This window comes from Hyla sarda, chromosome 4, assembly GCF_029499605.1.
Source record: "Hyla sarda isolate aHylSar1 chromosome 4, aHylSar1.hap1, whole genome shotgun sequence".
NCBI classification, from domain to species: Eukaryota; Metazoa; Chordata; class Amphibia; order Anura; family Hylidae; genus Hyla; species Hyla sarda.
In genome coordinates this window covers 329,602,700-329,621,570 of record NC_079192.1, presented here as the reverse complement: position 1 = coordinate 329,621,570, position 18,871 = coordinate 329,602,700, and the positions used below count along the sequence as shown (strand labels likewise).

The 18,871-nt window shown below is 44.2% G+C and overlaps 1 protein-coding gene across 1 annotated transcript in view; it reads right to left on the bottom strand.

Annotated features, from left to right (window-relative positions):
• The window catches only part of LOC130369613 (PDZ and LIM domain protein 4-like), a 197,718-nt gene extending 191,746 nt beyond the window's left edge, over positions 1–5,972 (bottom strand). The window contains 1 exon segment of the mRNA XM_056575051.1: positions 5,736–5,972. Within this exon segment, the coding sequence (XP_056431026.1) occupies positions 5,736–5,957 (222 nt within the window). The 5' untranslated portion in view covers positions 5,958–5,972.
• Between the last annotated feature and the right edge of the window lie 12,899 nt (positions 5,973–18,871).

Sequence of the window (18,871 nt, the reverse complement as noted above, 5' to 3'; positions counted from 1 at the left end):
TTGGAGAAATTGTTACTAAAAAGCTGCCATGTGTGAATTCATTGGTATATTTTGACTAGCAGATCTGCTTTCAGCTACACTACTAAGTAAAATGTATCCAGAGTAGTGAAGACAACTGGTGCATACAACTTGCTAGAAAGTCATCAGGTATACAGGTATACACTGCTCAAACAAATAAAGGGAACACTAAGATAACACATCCTAGATCTGCATGAATGAACTAATCGTAAGAAATACTTTCATCTTTACATAGTTGAATGTGCTGACAACAAAATCTCACAAAAATTATCAATGGAAATCAAATTTATCAACCCATGGAGGTCTGGATATGGAGTCGCACTCAAAATCAAAGTGGAAAACCACACTACAGGCTGATCCCACTTTGGTGTAATGTCCTTAAAACAAGTCAGAATGAGGCTCAGTAGTGTGTGTGGCCTCCACGTGCCCGTATGATCTCCCTACAATGTCTGGGCATGCTCCTGATGAGGTGCATCCTGGACAGTCTCTGGTGCAACGTGGCGTTGGTGGATGGAGCGAGACATGATGTGCCAGATGTGCTCAATCAGATTCAGGTCTGGGGAACGGGCGGGCCAGTCCATACCATCAATGCCTTCCTCTTGCAGGAACTGCTAACACACTGCAGCCACATGAGGTCTAGCATTGTCTTGCATTAGGAGGAACCCAGGGCCAACCGCACCAGCATATGGTCTCACAAGGGGTCTGAGGATCTCATCTCTGTACCTAATGGCAGTCAGGCTACCTCTGGCAAGCTCATGGAGGGCTGTGTGGCCCCCCCCAAAGAAATTCCACCCCAAAACATTACTGACCCACTGCCAAACCGGTCATGCTGGAGGATGTTGCTGGCAGCAGAACGTTCTCCACAGCGTCTCCAGACTCTGTCAAGTCTCAGTGTGAACCTGCTTTCATCTGTGAAGAGCACAGGGTGCCAGTGGCGAATTTGCCAATCTTGGTGTTCTCTGGCAAATGCCAAACGTCCTGCACGGTGTAGGGCTGTAAGCACAACCCCCACCTGTGGATGTCGGACCCTCATACCACCCTCATGGAGTCTGTTTCTGACCGTTTGAGTGGACACATGCACATTTGCGGCCTGCTGGAGGTCATTGTGCAGGGCTCTGGCAGTGCTCCTCCTTGTACAAAGGCAGAGGTAGCGGTCCTGCTGCTGGGTTGTTGCCCTCCTACGGCCACCTCCACGTCTCCTGATGTACTGGCCTGTCTCCTGGTAGCGCCTCCATGCTCTGGACATTACACAGCAAACCTCCTTGCCACAGCTCGCATTGATGTGCCATCCTGGATGAGCTGCACTGCCTGAGCCACTTGTGTGGGTTGTAGACTCCGTCTCATGCTACCACTAGAGTAAAAGCACAGCCAGCATTTAAAAGTGAGTAAAACATCAGCCAGGAAGCACAGGAACTGAGAAGTGGTCTGTGGTCACCAGCTGCAGATATATTTTATCAATAAAAAAGATCCAGTGTGAATGATAGATCCCATACAAATCCATGACCCTCAGAATCAATGTCCAAATACAATCAGAACTATCATCAATCACGATCATTGATTAACATGAGGCAGTCAACATGTCTGATAACCTGTCCTGATGCCTGAAAGGATATTTACTGATCAACATTCATGGTATAGAAACAATGAGAAGTGCGACATCAACATCACAGGTGGGAACACCATCTATGAACACAGAAAACCTGTAGAGAAGAAGCATCATGCCCACCATCAGTGATATATATATATATATATATAAATTATATAGGACATCTCCTGAAGCATCATGCCCATCATCAGTCATATATATATGGTACATCTCCTGAAGCATCATGCCCATCATCAGTCATATATATATATATATATATATATATATATATATATATACACATATATATTATATAGGACATCTGAAGCATCATGCCCATCATCAGTCATATATATAGAGGACATCTCCTGAAGCATCATGCCCATCATCAGTCATATATATAGAGTACATCTCCTGAAGCCTCCTACCCACTATCAGTCATATATATAGAGGACATCTCCTGAAGCATCATGCCCACCATCAGATATATATATATATATATATATATATATATATATATATATATATATAGTACATCTCCTGAAGCCTCCTACCCACTATCAGTCATATATATAGAGGACATCTCCTGAAGCATCATGCCCACCATCAGTCATATATATATATATATATATATATATATATATATATATATATATATACATATATATTATATAGGACATCTGAAGCATCATGCCCATCATCAGTCATATATATATAGTACATCTCCTGAAGCATCATGCCCACCATCAGTCATATATATAGTACATCTCCTGAAGAATCATGCCCATCATCAGTCATATATATAGGACATCTCCTGAAGAATCATGCCCACCATCAGTCATATATATGGTACATCTCCTGAAGCATCATGCCCATCATCAGTCATATATATAGGACATCTCCTGAAGAATCATGCCCACCATCAGTCATATATATAGTACATCTCCTGAAGCATCATGCCCATCATCAGTCATATATATAGGACATCTCCTGAAGCATCATGCCCATCATCAGTCATATATATAGAGGACATCTCCTGAAGCATCATGCCCACCATCAGTCATATATATAGTACATCTCCTGAAGCATCATGCCCACCATCAGTCATATATATAGTACATCTCCTGAAGCCTCCTACCCACTATCAGTCATATATATAGAGGACATCTCCTGAAGCATCATGCCCACCATCAGTCATATATATAGTACATCTCCTGAAGCATCATGCCCACCATCAGTCATATATATAGTACATCTCCTGAAGCCTCCTACCCACTATCAGTCATATATATAGAGGACATCTCCTGAAGCATCATGCCCACCATCAGTCATATATATATATATATATATATATATATATATATATATATATATATAGAGTACATCTCCTGAAGCCTCCTACCCACTATCAGTCATATATATAGAGGACATCTCCTGAAGAATCATGCCCACCATCAGTCATATATATATATATATATATATATATATATATATATATATATATAGTACATCTCCTGAAGCATCATGCCCACCATCAGTCATATATATATATATATATATATATATATATATATATATATATATATAGTACATCTCCTGAAGCATCATGCCCACCATCAGTCATATATATAGTACATCTCCTGAAGCATCATGCCCACCATCAGTCATATATATATATATATATATATATATATATATATATATATATATATATAGAGTACATCTCCTGAAGCCTCCTACCCACTATCAGTCATATATATAGAGGACATCTCCTGAAGAATCATGCCCACCATCAGATATATATATATATATATATATATATATATATATAGTACATCTCCTGAAGCATCATGCCCACCATCAGTCATATATATATATATATATATATATATATATATATATATATATATATAGTACATCTCCTGAAGCATCATGCCCACCATCAGTCATATATATATATATATATATATATATATATATAGTACATCTCCTGAAGCATCATGCCCACCATCAGTCATATATATAGGACATCTCCTGAAGCCTCCTACCCACTATCAGTCATATATATAGAGGACATCTCCTGAAGCATCATGCCCACCATCAGTCATATATATAGGACATCTCCTGAAGCATCATGCCCACCATCAGTCATATATATAGGACATCTCCTGAAGCATCATGCCCACCATCAGTCATATATATGGTACATCTCCTGAAGCATCATGCCCACCATCAGTCATATATATAGCACATCTCCTGAAGAATCATGCCCACCATCAGTCATATATATGGTACATCTCCTGAAGCATCATGCCCACCATCAGTCATATATATATAGTACATCTCCTGAAGCATCATGCCCACCATCAGTCATATATATAGCACATCTCCTGAAGAATCATGCCCACCATCAGTCATATATATGGTACATCTCCTGAAGAATCATGCCCACCATCAGTCATATATATGGTACATCTCCTGAAGTATGATGCCCACCATCAGTCATATATATGGTACATCTCCTGAAGCATCATGCCCACCATCAGTCATATATATGGTACATCTCCTGAAGCATCATGCCCACCATCAGTCATATATATGGTACATCTCCTGAAGCATCATGCCCACCATCAGTCATATATATATAGTACATCTCCTGAAGCATCATGCCCACCATCAGTCATATATATGGTACATCTCCTGAAGCATCATGCCCACCATCAGTCATATATATGGTACATCTCCTGAAGAATCATGCCCACCATCAGTCATATATATGGTACATCTCCTGAAGTATGATGCCCACCATCAGTCATATATATGGTACATCTCCTGAAGCATCATGCCCACCATCAGTCATATATATGGTACATCTCCTGAAGCATCATGCCCACCATCAGTCATATATATGGTACATCTCCTGAAGCATCATGCCCACCATCAGTCATATATATGGTACATCTCCTGAAGAATCATGCCCACCATCAGTCATATATATGGTACATCTCCTGAAGTATGATGCCCACCATCAGTCATATATATGGTACATCTCCTGAAGCATCATGCCCACCATCAGTCATATATATGGTACATCTCCTGAAGCATCATGCCCACCATCAGTCATATATATGGTACATCTCCTGAAGCATCATGCCCACCATCAGTCATATATATATAGTACATCTCCTGAAGCATCATGCCCACCATCAGTCATATATATGGTACATCTCCTGAAGCATCATGCCCACCATCAGTCATATATATGGTACATCTCCTGAAGAATCATGCCCACCATCAGTCATATATATGGTACATCTCCTGAAGTATGATGCCCACCATCAGTCATATATATGGTACATCTCCTGAAGCATCATGCCCACCATCAGTCATATATATGGTACATCTCCTGAAGCATCATGCCCACCATCAGTCATATATATGGTACATCTCCTGAAGCATCATGCCCACCATCAGTCATATATATATATATATGGTACATCTCCTGAAGCATCATGCCCACCATCAGTCATATATATGGTACATCTCCTGAAGCATCATGCCCACCATCAGTCATATATATGGTACATCTCCTGAAGCATCATGCCCACCATCAGTCATATATATGGTACATCTCCTGAAGCATCATGCCCACCATCAGTCATATATATAGTACATCTCCTGAAGCATCATGCCCACCATCAGTCATATATATATATAGTACATCTCCTGAAGCATCATGCCCACCATCAGTCATATATATATATATATGGTACATCTCCTGAAGCATCATGCCCACCATCAGTCATATATATGGTACATCTCCTGAAGCATCATGCCCACCATCAGTCATATATATGGTACATCTCCTGAAGCATCATGCCCACCATCAGATATATGACATCTCTCCTAAGACAAGTACAGTATTTGCCCCCTGCGTATATTGTATTCCGGACCTGTATCTCTATAGGGTCCTGTTATAGAGAGAAGGGACAGGTCCTGTCCACGACTACTGCTGAGAGCAGAGGAGGGCACTGCCAGCTGGGCACCCAGAGCCTCTACGTGTAACTTTCCAGCACTGCACTGCCCCATTCACACTTGTCTGTGCCGCAGAAGATGGTAGAATGCCACTTACCCGGGATATGGTGAGAGGAGTGCTGAAGTCCTTGCCCCCCACCAGCCTGAACCCCCAGGGAGAGGGACCCTTCAGAGTGACTGTCTGTGCCATAGTGGAATAGCAGGGTAGAGCTCCGTGCACACAGCTGCTCCCGGGCACTTCTCCGGCACCGGACTGAACTGTTCTCTGCCTCCTGCCTGGTGATGTGAAGAACTCTGCGTCCCTCACGGCCCTCTCCATACTATTGGTAGTGAGGAGGAGGAGGGCGGGCTGAGCGAGGCTGTGAGGTGAGGGAGGGCTGGACATAGGACTTTCCACCTCACAGACACAGACTGTAGTGCGCGGACAGAAGGAGCCCCTCACCTCCCACCGGCCTGCACCGCACAGACCCTCATAAGTGACTTCCAAACATTAGCAGAACTACAACTCCCAGCATACCCTGACAGAGTTGTAGTTTTCCAACAGCTGGCGCAGTGTTTCCCAACCAGGGTGCCTCCAGCTGTTGCAAAACTACAACTCCCAGCATACCCTGACAGAGTTGTAGTTTTCCAACAGCTGGTGCAGTGTTTCCCAACCAGGGTGCCTCCAGCTGTTGCAAAACTACACTCCCAGCATGCCCGGACAGAGTTGTAGTTTTCCAACAGCTGGTGCAGTGTTTCCCAACCAGGGTGCCTCCAGCTGTTGCAAAACTACAACTCCCAGCATACCCTGACAGAGTTGTAGTTTTCCAACAGCTGGCGCAGTGTTTCCCAACCAGGGTGCCTCCAGCTGTTGCAAAAATACAACTCCCAGCATACCCTGACAGAGTTGTAATTTTCCAACAGCTGGCGCAGTGTTTCCCAACCAGGGTGCCTCCAGCTGTTGCAAAACTACAACTCCCAGCATACCCTGACAGAGTTGTAGTTTTCCAACAGCTGGTGCAGTGTTTCCCAACCAGGGTGCCTCCAGCTGTTGCAAAACTACACTCCCAGCATGCCCGGACAGAGTTGTAGTTTTCCAACAGCTGGTGCAGTGTTTCCCAACCAGGGTGCCTCCAGCTGTTGCAAAACTACAACTCCCAGCATACCCTGACAGAGTTGTAGTTTTCCAACAGCTGGCGCAGTGTCTCCCAACCAGGGTGCCTCCAGCTGTTGCAAAAATACAACTCCCAGCATACCCTGACAGAGTTGTAATTTTCCAACAGCTGGCGCAGTGTTTCCCAACCAGGGTGCCTCCAGCTGTTGCAAAACTACAACTCCCAGCATGCTGGGAGTTGTAGTTTTGCAAAGCTGGAGGCACCCTGGTTGAGAAACACTGAGCTGGGCAAACTTACTGCATGGGTTAAAAAAGAAAAAAATGCATGAGGTCCTGCCTCTATTGGCTAACCAGACCAATATATAACCCAAATATATAACCCCCTCCTCCAATCAAAATCACTAACTTTTCCCATAAAAAAAAAATGGAATAAAAAGAGAAAAACACAACATATCTGGTATGGCCACATGCGTAAAATGTCCGATCTTTGAAAATATAATGTTTATTATCCCGCTTCATGAATGGAGTAAATATTTTTTAAAAATCCAAACGCCAAAATTGATGATTTTTTGGTCACATCACATCCCAGAAAAAATTTAACATAAAGTGATCAAAAAGCCATTTCTGCACAAAAGTGTAAGCGTTAAAAACTCCAGCTAATGGCGCAAGTGTATTGTGAAACTATTGCCCCACAAATTTGCGCAATTCCATATTACATTTTTTATTTTTGACCTGCATATCATTTTTTCTGGCTTTGTAATACATTATAAAATAAAGTACGCCAATGAAAAGTACAACTATAAATAGGCCCTCACACAATGCGATTGGATGAAATACAAAGTTATGGCTGTCGGAAAACGGCAACACAAAAAAGAGATAAAACATTTAAAAAAAAGGAATTTTGTTGTGAAAAAGAAATGCACCACAGAATAAGGATAACGTCATTTTTACTGCACAGTGAACACCATTAGAAAATTTTAAAAAATATTAAGATTTTTAAAAAAATTTCCACAAAAAAACTGCATGTGGCAATGAAAGTTCACCACTAATATAAATCAATCCTTCACCTTTGGTTGTCCGGGCCTGCTGGGAGTTGTAGTTTTGCAACAATGATCCCATACTAACCCTTCCCCTGACTGAGAGATGCTACATAATAATCAAGTGTTTCCCAACCAGCGTGACTCTAAGGCTAGGTTCACACTACCGAATTTCCAACCGGCAATTCTGCTTTGAAATTTCAGGTGGAAATTCCGTTTGCTAAAATGTCTAGTGTAGTGAACAGGTTTCCATTCACAAATTCACACTTCGGAATTTGTGAAGCGGAATTTGTGAATGGAAAATCCACTTGGAAATTTCCGCCTGAAGAATGGCGTTGCTCATTCTTCAGGCGGAAATACTCGCAGAACACATTGCAGTCTATTGGAGACTGCAGTGTCCGCACAGTCCTAGCGCCGGAAGAAGGACTTTTTGTCCGAATTGGTCATAGGGGTGGACGTCTCCTGGATACGCTCATTATTAGTCTTTTTTCATTGGTATGTTTTCAGCCTGCACCTTTGTTCTCATGCACTTTGTATTAAAGGGGTTATCCAGGAAAAAACTTTTTTTTATATATCAACTGGCTTCAGAAAGTTAAACAGATTTGTAAATTATTTCTATTAAAAAATCTTAATCCTTTCAGTACTTATGAGCTTCTGAAGTTAAGGTTGTTCTTCTCTGTCTAAGTCCTCTCTGATGACACCTGTCTCGGGAAACGCACAGTTTAGAAGCAAATCCCCATAGCAAACCTCTTCTAAACTGGGCATTTCCCGAGACAAGTGTCATCAGAGATCACTTAGACAGAAAAGAACAACCTTAACTTCAGAAGCTCATAAGTACTGAAAGGATTAAGATTTTTTAATAGAAGTAATTTACAAATCTGTTTAACTTTCTGGAGCCAGTTGATATATAAAAAAAAGTTTTTCCCTGGATAACCCCTTTAACTCTTTATACTTATCTGCACGTTATGTGCAGCATTGTTTAAACTTATCATTCTAAGTTTATTATTACTTTATCTATTGTGTGTAACCTGTATTGACATACCTATCCTTACTTATTAGACATATAGCGTGTGGCACTCTATTATATATCCATATCTATATGTGTGCATTATATGCTTGGACTTTATCCAGGGGATGTCCTGTGTATCAGTTGCTATTCCTCCTTGTTATATATGTATTTTAATTGTGGCTTCTAAATAATAAAATTGGATTTTGGTTAATCTGCTACAGTTTTTTTCAATTTTGGTATGTGAAGCTTTTTTTGCTATATTAGCAGTCCATATAGGGTCCACTCACATATACCCCGGTAGTATATAGGGGCAGGATTTCCTTTCCCCCTCCTTACAGTTAGGGGTGCTGTGTCTGTGTCATTTGAATTCATGTGCTAAAATAAGGCGTCTAAATTGAAATCAAATAGTAAAAAGGGATGAAGCAGACACCTAATGTAGTAACAGCACACCCCAAAAACAAGAATGAATAAGTATGTATAAGTAAATAAACCTGAAACAAGTTGGAAAACCCTTCACTGGAGGGGGGCTGCATAGCAAACCCTCTAGGGGGCACCCACCCTATAACAAAATAGAAAGTAATGTCACAAGTCTCCCCCAGAATACCAATAATGCAATAAGGTCTATTTCTATGGCCTTCTATGGTAGAAAGTGCATGTGCGACAAACCCATAAATCAATAACCCTTGATATGGACATACAAAGACCAAAGTATATTCCTGTCGCAAAGCAACCTCTCACAGTAAACATATATATGTAGAGATAGTCTAGTAATAGTATTCATGAGAATTGTGGTAATGGCAACTAGTGTTGCTCGCGAATATTCGCAATTCGAATTTTATTCGCGAATATCGCATATTCGCGAATTCGCGAATATTCGCGAATATAGCTCTATATATTCGTAATTACGAATATTCGTTTTTTTTATTTTTTTTTATTTTTTATTTTTTCACAGTACACATCACAGTGATCATCCCTCTCTGCTTCCAGCTTATGTGGTGTAAGAAGGCTCTAATACTACTGTGTGAGACCGGTGTGCGAATTTTCGCATATACGAAATTTACATATACAAATCTTCGCATATGCGAATTTTCGCTTGTGCTATTTTTGAATATGCGAATTTTCGCATATGTTAATTTTCACACACGCGAATATTCGCATATGCGAAAATAAAACGAGAACATTACGATTATGCGAATATTCGCGAATATGACGAATATTCGTCCATAAATTCGCGAATATTCGCGAATTCGAATATGGCCTATGCCGCTCAACACTAATGGCAACTTCACTTTGGCAACGGAACACGTGGGTCATCTGTGTAGGTACCCATCCCTGCTAAGTATCACTCCTGTGTGTCCTGCCCTGTCTCTCTGCACCTCCAGCAGGGGGTTCTTTTCACAGCTATCACTACTCTCATTGATACTATTACTAGACTATCTTTACATATATTTGTTTATTGTGAGAGGTTGCTTTGTGACAGGAATATACTTTGGTCTTTGTATGCACTGATTTATGGGTTAATTGCACATGCACTTTCTACCATAGAGGTTCATAGCAATAGACCTTATTGCATTATTGGGCTTTTGGAGGAAACTTGTTATATGACTTCCTATTTTGTTATAGGGTGGATGCCCCCTAGAGCAGTTGTTCTCAACCTTCCTAATGCCTCAACCCTTTAATACAGTTCCTCCTGTTGTGGTGACTCTCAACCATAAAATTACACAGTAGGTATAGGCAGCAGAGTTCCCCCACAGTAGGTATAGGCAGTAGAGTCCCCCCACAGTAAAAATAAGCAGCAGAGTTCCCTCACAGTAGGTATAGGCAGCAGAGTTCCCCCACATTAGGTATAGGCAACAGAGTTGAAAGGTCTCTAAACAGCAACTGAGACAATACATACGAACCAACATTATAAAAACAGGGTTAAACCAATAACAATTTTTCCCTATAGAGTAGAAGGGCAAAACAGCCATTTAAACAGTGTAATATTGGGATAAATGGGAGACACTTGTGGTGTCCCAGTTCCGGATTACATCCGTTACCTTATTATGAGGTCCCCAAAGTCAGAGTCCCTAGGTACCGGTGGGGTCCTCATCAATAGTTAGCCCCTTGTCACCCCTTTAATAGTTAAAATTATTCAAATTCAATGTGTAAATATAGTGTACTTACCTTGTTGTGGCGTCGCAGGACCTGCAGGTCACGTGATGCGTTTCAAAAACTCTATGGTTTTCTGGTTCAAGGACCTTTGGAGGAAGTCAGGTGATCGCCCACCATGCATTGTAACGGTGAGTGACAGCTGACACGGACCAATCCAAAACGGCCCTGCCCATATAACGGAGCGGCAGCCATTACTCTCTCCTCTTTCCTCGTGGGAAACTGTGAGTTATCTCAATCCCTGTTAACTACGCAAGATCACCTGACCTAAATAGACCCCTAAATCCGGACGTATCTCTGCACCAATCCTAATTCTAATAATCCTTTGGATAAGTCAATGGTCGTCAGCATCTGTCAATCACTGCCGTGCTATATAGAGACTGTATTGCTAAGACTGTTGCTGTCAATTGGATGTACCGCAAGTACCTCAGTAAAGTTTATGCAAGTTCAAGTTCATCTCTATTGTGGACCTTCATTCATTTAAGCACGCACCTATCGTTTCTGGGAAGGGTGGCGATAGGCCGAAGATTTACCTCAGCGTATTAACCCTCACCCTGGCGTCACGAGTGACAGGGGTTAAATTAACCCCTCATATACTGAAGCAACACCCCAACTACACTACACCCCAAGGCAGTTACCACAAAGCCTTTTTGGTGTCTGGCGAACAGGATTCGGGTGTGTGCCTACTACTGTTGCCACTAGTGAAAGTGTACTCCCCCCCAAGTAACAAACTTTATTCATGTGCTGTGAACCGTGTTGTTGTGTACGGGAGCGGTGTCCGTGGTGCGCCATACAAAGGGGCCACGAGAAAAGTAAGGGGGGAGGGGAAAATTTATCTGCAACTAAGACGTGTAAACTGCGCAATGAGTTCATGCTGCGATCCTCTGGTCCGGTCAGCACAGGCGGAGCTAAACTGCTGCCGGAAAAGCGCGCGAAGAAGGCCCGCACTGCATCACACCCCGCCCCTGGGCGTGGCTGCCAAGTTGCTGTATCACAGCCGAAAGGGAACTTGGAGATACAGGAGTCGTCTCTGGAAGGACTGGAAGTCGGGGCTGCACCGATGACGTCCTTCCTGCCGGCCGCCATTTTGGGGAAGCCCACTATAAAAGACACCACGCACAGCGACCTCTTCAGTCTGCACAGGGAGCCGGAGAGTACAGACATGGTGGAGAGCAGCGTTCCACCTGGTGAAGATGGCAAAATGGTGTCAGAACAGCGGAAAGTTGTGGCAGTCGCAGCCCGACTTTTCTAAGAACTTGCTGACCGTCTGCAGCGGTTGTCATTAGACGAAGAGGGGCCTGCAATCTTCCCCCACTGCCTGATGATGACGACGATTGGCCAGAGACATCTCCAGCGGAGAGCGCAGGGACACCTGGAGGTGCATCGTCGGTGAGACTGTCCCCTCACCACAGAACTTGGGGCTCGTGGGCTGAGATCCCATTGGAGGAGTCTGCAGTGAGTACCCTGCCAGAGGCGGCCTATTCTTCCTCCTCCAGTCCTGTAGCTAAAATACCCCTATCTGCTTTGCTGAGTGCACGACCGTGCTCACCAGATTTGCCCCAGTGGATCTTCGGGGACGAGCCGGGACTCATCGAGTATATGCACGCGGTTCTACAACCTATACCTGGGAAGCCACTCCCACCAATTCCAGCCGCACAAAGGGAAAGGGCCCGTCAAGAAGCCGAGCTGGCTGAACTGATGGACAGATTAAAGGCCCGACACAGAGAACTGTATGCCCCTAAGCATGTGCATTTGCCTCCTGAGGAAAGAATTCGTTACCAGTAGAACACTAAAGAGATGGAAGCTTTATTCATCCGCAAATGGGACCATCCCCAAGAAGGGGAGGAGCCTCTAGAATGACGAAGAGCAACTGTGGCCAAGTTCGACAAGGTCAGAGGTTATGGGACACTCCTAGATTGCCACACAGGGCAAACCATCCTCGTAAACCGGCGAGCAGTACAGAGGCCATATCTTCATAAAAAGTTCTACTCCTTGGAGGTGGGTGAAATTGTGGAGTACACCCCCGTCCAGAGCCTGCGTGGAGAATGGGCTGCAGCGGTCACAAGACCAACAGCCCCAACACAGCTTCCCTTCAAATACTTTCCGTCTATAGATTGGGAATCGGATCCCTTCAACCTGAGGCTGAAATGGTCTGCTCCTGATGCCTCCACCAACGTACTCAAGGAGGAGGAGCCTCTTCAGCATCAATCATCTTCTGTGTACAGTAAAGTGCCAAGTCCTGCTCAAGATCAAGAAAGTAAGCCTAAATTGCAGGCACCAAAGACCGTAGCTAGACCCTCTCGGAGCAATGAGAGTTTGTCTGTTCCAGAGGTACCAACGCACGTACCTAGGCCCTCTCGGAGCAATGAGAGTTTGCCTCCTGCACAGGTGCCAATGTATGTACCAAGGCCCTCTTCTGACATGGAGAGTTTGCCTGCTTCCGGGGTACCAACAAAAGTGTTTTGCCCCACTCCTGATATGGCGATGGTGCTAAAACCTTATGCACCAACTGTGATCCTGGCCAGTAAGCCGCTGGTCACCCTAAATCCTACTGTTGCCCATTCTACTCTCACCAATGTGGTGTGGGAGAGTTACATTAACTCCTCCCCTGCTCCAGATGTTGGCAGATATAGAGGATCTACAAGAGGCACAAGAAGATTCAGAAGAAATGTCTTTTGAAGGACTGTAAAGTAATGTCTATTGATTTTCTATGCTAACCACTTTTGTTTTTCAGTAACCAAGTTCAAGACATCTGCCTAGCAGGATTGTGCTAAGATTGTTCCAGTTTTAAGTTCAGCAACGTAACCAACAAGCTTTGTGCCTGACCATCAGGTCAAGAGACTCCTAGCCAGTAGGAGATTCGTAAGTTTTATGCCCGGCTGATTGTGGTAAAGCCGTGTTTCCCATAGACTCCTAGTGTAGGTGGACTGCAGATCCTTACACGTCCATTTTATGTACATAACCCTATATTTATAGGACTCTCTTGTTAAAATGTGCACTTATCAGGTTTATGCGCCTGAACCTTGTTGGAGTGTTGATAAATGTATAATGAAAATGTAAATAATTCCTGTACACAGAAAAATAGCTTCGTGTCTGTGTACCTAAAAAGTAAGTCAAGGTTGTACACAGAAAATTGTCCACTATATGCACGTGTACACCAAAAACAAAAATGTTAATAACTCTTGTACACATGTACATACAAAGGTATAAAAATGCTAAAAGGTGTTTTAGTAGTTGCTCAATAAGTGCTCTTGGCTTCTCCGGGAGGGACATTGTTTCTAGTCGCCAATCGCTAGCACCTGTCTCAACAAAAATAACAGGGTAACTTACCCTTAACCCGTTCAGGACCCATGACGTAACGTTACGTCCCGACACCCTGGGTCTTAAGGACCCATGACGTACAGTTACGTCATGGGCAGTTCCGGTCCCCGCCGTGCGCCGGGCGGAGATCGGACCGGGATGCCTGCTGAAATCATTCAGCAGGCATCCCATGCAAATGCCCAGGGGGGTCATCAGACCCCCCCCCCATGTTGGCGATCGCGGCAAATCGCAATTCACACTTGCGATTTGCGCGATTCCGGGTCATTACGGGTCTATAGTGACCCAGTGACCCGGAATGTAAGGGGGATCTAAGACACCCAGGATCCCCCTGAAGCGGTTGGAGTGAGGTGGCACGGGTGCCACCCCTCCTATCCCTGCTATTGGTGGTCTAGACGCAACCACCAATAGCAGATCGGGGCGGGGGGTTTACTTTCGTTTTCCCCGTCCTGCCCTCCCACAATAGGCGGGGCAGGACGGGGAAACGACAGGGACCGGCGCCGAAGATCCACTTACCGATCTGGGCGGGCGACGGAGATCGGCGGGCAGCGATGACGTGCGGCTGGATCCGACGGAAGCTGGTGAATTACCTAGCAACATCTGGAGGGTACAGTTTGAGACCATTATACAGTGGTCTTTAACTGTAGCCCTCCAGATGTTGCAAAACTACAACTCCCAGCATGCCCAGACAGCTGTCTGGGCATGCTGGAATATGTAGTTTTGCAACAGCTGGAGGGCCACAGTTTGAGACCACTATATAGTGGTCCCTAAACTGTAGCCCTCCAGATCTTGCAAAACTACAACTCCTAGCATGCCCAAACAACTGTTTGCTGTCAGGGCATGCTGGGAATTGTAGTTTTGCAACAGCTGGAGGACCACGGTTTGGAGATCACTTTGCAGTGTTCTCTAAAACTGTAGCCCTCCAGATGTTGCAAAACTGCAAATCCCAGCATGTCCAAACAGCAATCAGCTGTCTCGGCATGCTGGGAGTTGTAGTTGCGTACCTCCAGCTATTGCATAACTACATCTCCCAGCGTGCCCTTCGGCGATCAGTACATGCTGGGAGTTGTAGTTTTGCAACAACTGGAGGCAGACTGGTTGGAAAATACTGAGTTAGGTAACAGAACCTAACTGAAGGTTTTCCAACCAGTGTGTCTCAAGCTATTGCAAAAGTACAACTCCCAGCATGCACGGTCTGTCAGTACATGCTGGGAGTTGTAGTTTTGAAACAGCTGGAGGTTTGCCCCCCCCCCCCCCCCATGTGAACGTACAGGGTACATTCACACGGGCAGGCTTACAATAAGTTTCCTGCTTCAAGTTTGGGCTGCGGCAAATTTTTCGCCGTAGCTCAAACTCCTAGCGGGAAACTCACCGTAACACGTCAGTGCGAATGTACCCTAAAAACACTACACTTCGCTAACACATAATAAAGAGTAAAACACAACATATACACCCCTTACACTGTCCCCCCCCCCCCCCCAATAAAAATTAAAACCGTATTGTATGGCAGTGTTTCCAAAACAGAGCCTCCAGCTGTTGCAAAACAACAACTCCCAGCATTTCCGGACAGTCACTGACTGTCAGGCATGCTGGGAATTTAGCAACAGCTGGAGGCACCCTGTTTGGGAATCACTGGCGTAGAATACCCCTATGTCCACCCCTATGCAATCCCTAATTTAGTCCTCAAATGCGCAGGGAGCTCTCTCACTTTGGAGCCCTGTCGTATTTCAAGGAAACAGTTTAGGGCCACATATTGGGTATCTCCGTACTCGGGAGAAATTGCACTACAAATTTTGGGGGGCTTTTTCTCCTTTTACCCCTTATGAAAAGGAAAAGTTGGGGCTACACCAGCTTGTTAGTGTAAAAAAATAAAAAAAATTACACTAACATGCTGGTGTTGCCCTATAATTTTTATTTTCAAAAGCGTTAAAAGGAAAAAAAGACCCCCAAAATTTGTAACGCAATTTCTCCTGAGTACCGAAATACCCCATATGTGGGCGTAAAATGCTCTGCGGGCGCACAACAAGGCTCAGGAGTGAGAGCGCACAATGTACATTTGAGGCCTAAATTGGTGATTTGCACAAGGGTGGCTGATTTTACAGCGGTTCTGACATAAACGCAAAAAAATGAATATCCACATGTGATCCCATTTTGGAAACTACACCCCTCACGTAATGTAATCAGGGGTACAGTGAGCATTTACGCCCCACAGGTGTCTGACAGATTTTTGGAACAGTGGTCCGTAAAAATGAAAAATTTAATTTTTCATTTGCACAGCCCACTGTTCCAAAGATCTGTCAAACGCCAGTGGGGTGTAAATGCTCACTTCACCCCTTATTAAATTCTGTGAGGGGTGAAGTTTCCAAAATAGGGTCACATGTGGGGGGGTCCACTGTTCTGGCACCACGGGGGGCTTTGTAAACACACATGGCCCCTGACTTCCATTCCAAATTCTTTTTCCCCAAAAGCTCAATGGCGCTCCTTCTCTTCTGAGCATTGTAGTGTGCCAGCAGAGCACTTGACGTCCACACATGGGGTATTTCCATACTCAAAAGAGATGGGGTTACAAATTTTGGGGGGTCTTTTCTGCTATTAACCCTTGCAAAAATGTGAAATTTTGGGGGAAGCACACATTTTAGTGAAATTTTTTTTTTCTTTTTTTACATATGCAAAAGTCGTGAAACCCCTGTGTGGTATTAAGGCTCACTTTATTCCTTGTTACGTTCCTCAAGGGGTCTAGTTTCCAAAATGGTATGCCATGTGTTTTTTTTTGCTGTTCTGGCACCATAGGGGCTTCCTAAATGCGACATGCCCCCCAAGCAAAATTTGCTCTCAAAAAGCCAAATATGACTCCTTCTCTTCTGAGCATTGTAGTTCGCCCGTAGTGCATTTCAGGTCAACTTATGGGGTACCTCCATACTCAGAAGAGATGGGGTTAAACATTTTGGGGGGTATTTTCTGCTATTAACCCTTGAAAATGTGAAATTTTGGGGAAACACACATTTTAGTGAAAAATAATTTTTTTTTTTACATATGCAAAAGTCGTGAAACACCTGTGGGGTATTAAGGCTCACTTAATTCCTTGTTACATTCCTCAAGGGGTCTAGTTTCCAAAATGGTATGGCATGTTTTTTTTTTTTTTTTTGCTGTTCTGGCACCATAGGGGCTTCCTAAAGGCAACATGCCCCCCAAAAACCATTTCAGAAAAACGTACTCTCCAAAATCCCCTTGTCGCTCCTTCGCTTTTGAGCCCTCTACTGCGCCCGCTGAACAATTTACATAGACATATGAGGTATGTGCTTACTCGAGAGAAATTGGGCTACAAACATTAGTATACATTTTCTCCTTTTAAAAATTCAAAAATTGGGTCTACAAGAACATGCCAGTGTAAAAAATGAAGATTGTGAATTTTCTCCTTCACTTTGCTGCTATTTCTGTGAAACACCTAAAGGGTTAACACACTTACTGAATGTCATTTTGAATACTTTGGGGGGTGTAGTTTTTATAATGGGGTCATTTATGGGGTATTTCTAATATGAAGACCCTTCAAATCCACTTCAAACCTGAACTGGTCCCTGAAAAATAGTGAGTTTGAAAATTTTGTAAAAATTGGAAAATTACTTCTGAACTTTGAAGCCCTCTGGTGTCTTCCAAAAGTAAAAACACATCAATTTTATGATGCAAACATAAAGTAGACATATTGTATATGTGAATCAAAAAAAATTATTTGGAATATCAATTTTCCTTACAAGCAGAGAGCTTCAAACTTAGAAAAATGCAACATTTTCAAATTTTTCATCAAATTTTGGGATTTTTCACCAAGAAAGGATGCAAGTTACCACAACATTTTACCACTATGTTAACCTGTTGGGGACGAAGGGCGTATGCATACGCCCTTGCGTCCTGGTACTTAAGGACGAAGGGCGTATCCATACGCCCGTGGGAATTTCGGCCCCCGCCGCGCGCCGGGCGGGGACCGGGCCGGGGTGACTGCTGATATCTATCAGCAGGCACCCCGTGCAAATGCCCAGGGGGGTCATTAGACCCCCCCATGTCGGCGATCGGCGCAAATCGCAAGTGAATTCACACTTGCGATTTGCGCCGATTCCGGGTCATTACGGGTCTATGGTGACCCGGTGACCCGGAATAGAAGGGGGATTGCGGGTGTCTAAGACACCCACGATCCCCCTAAAGCGATAGGAGTGAGGTGGCAGAGTTGCCACCCCTCCTATCTCTGCTATTGGTGGTCTAGACGCGACCACCAATAGCAGATCAGGGGCGGAGGGGTTTACTTTAGTTTTCCCCGTCCTGCCCTCCCACAATAGGCGGGGCAGAACGGGGAAAACGAAGAGGAGCGGCGCCGGAGTCCACTTACCCCTCCAGAGACAGCGGAGCGTCGGGGATCGGCGGCGGCGAAGGAGATCTGCGGCGGCGTGCGGCAGAAGAGGACAGCTCCCGGATGCGACGGAAGCCGGTGAGTAGTTGCATAGCAACATCTAGAGGGCTACAGTCTGAGACCACTATAGTGGTCTCTAGACTGTAGCCCTCCAGATGTTGCAAAACTACAACTCCCAGCATGCCCAGACAGCTGTTTGCTGTGTGGGCATGCTGGAATTTGTAGTTTT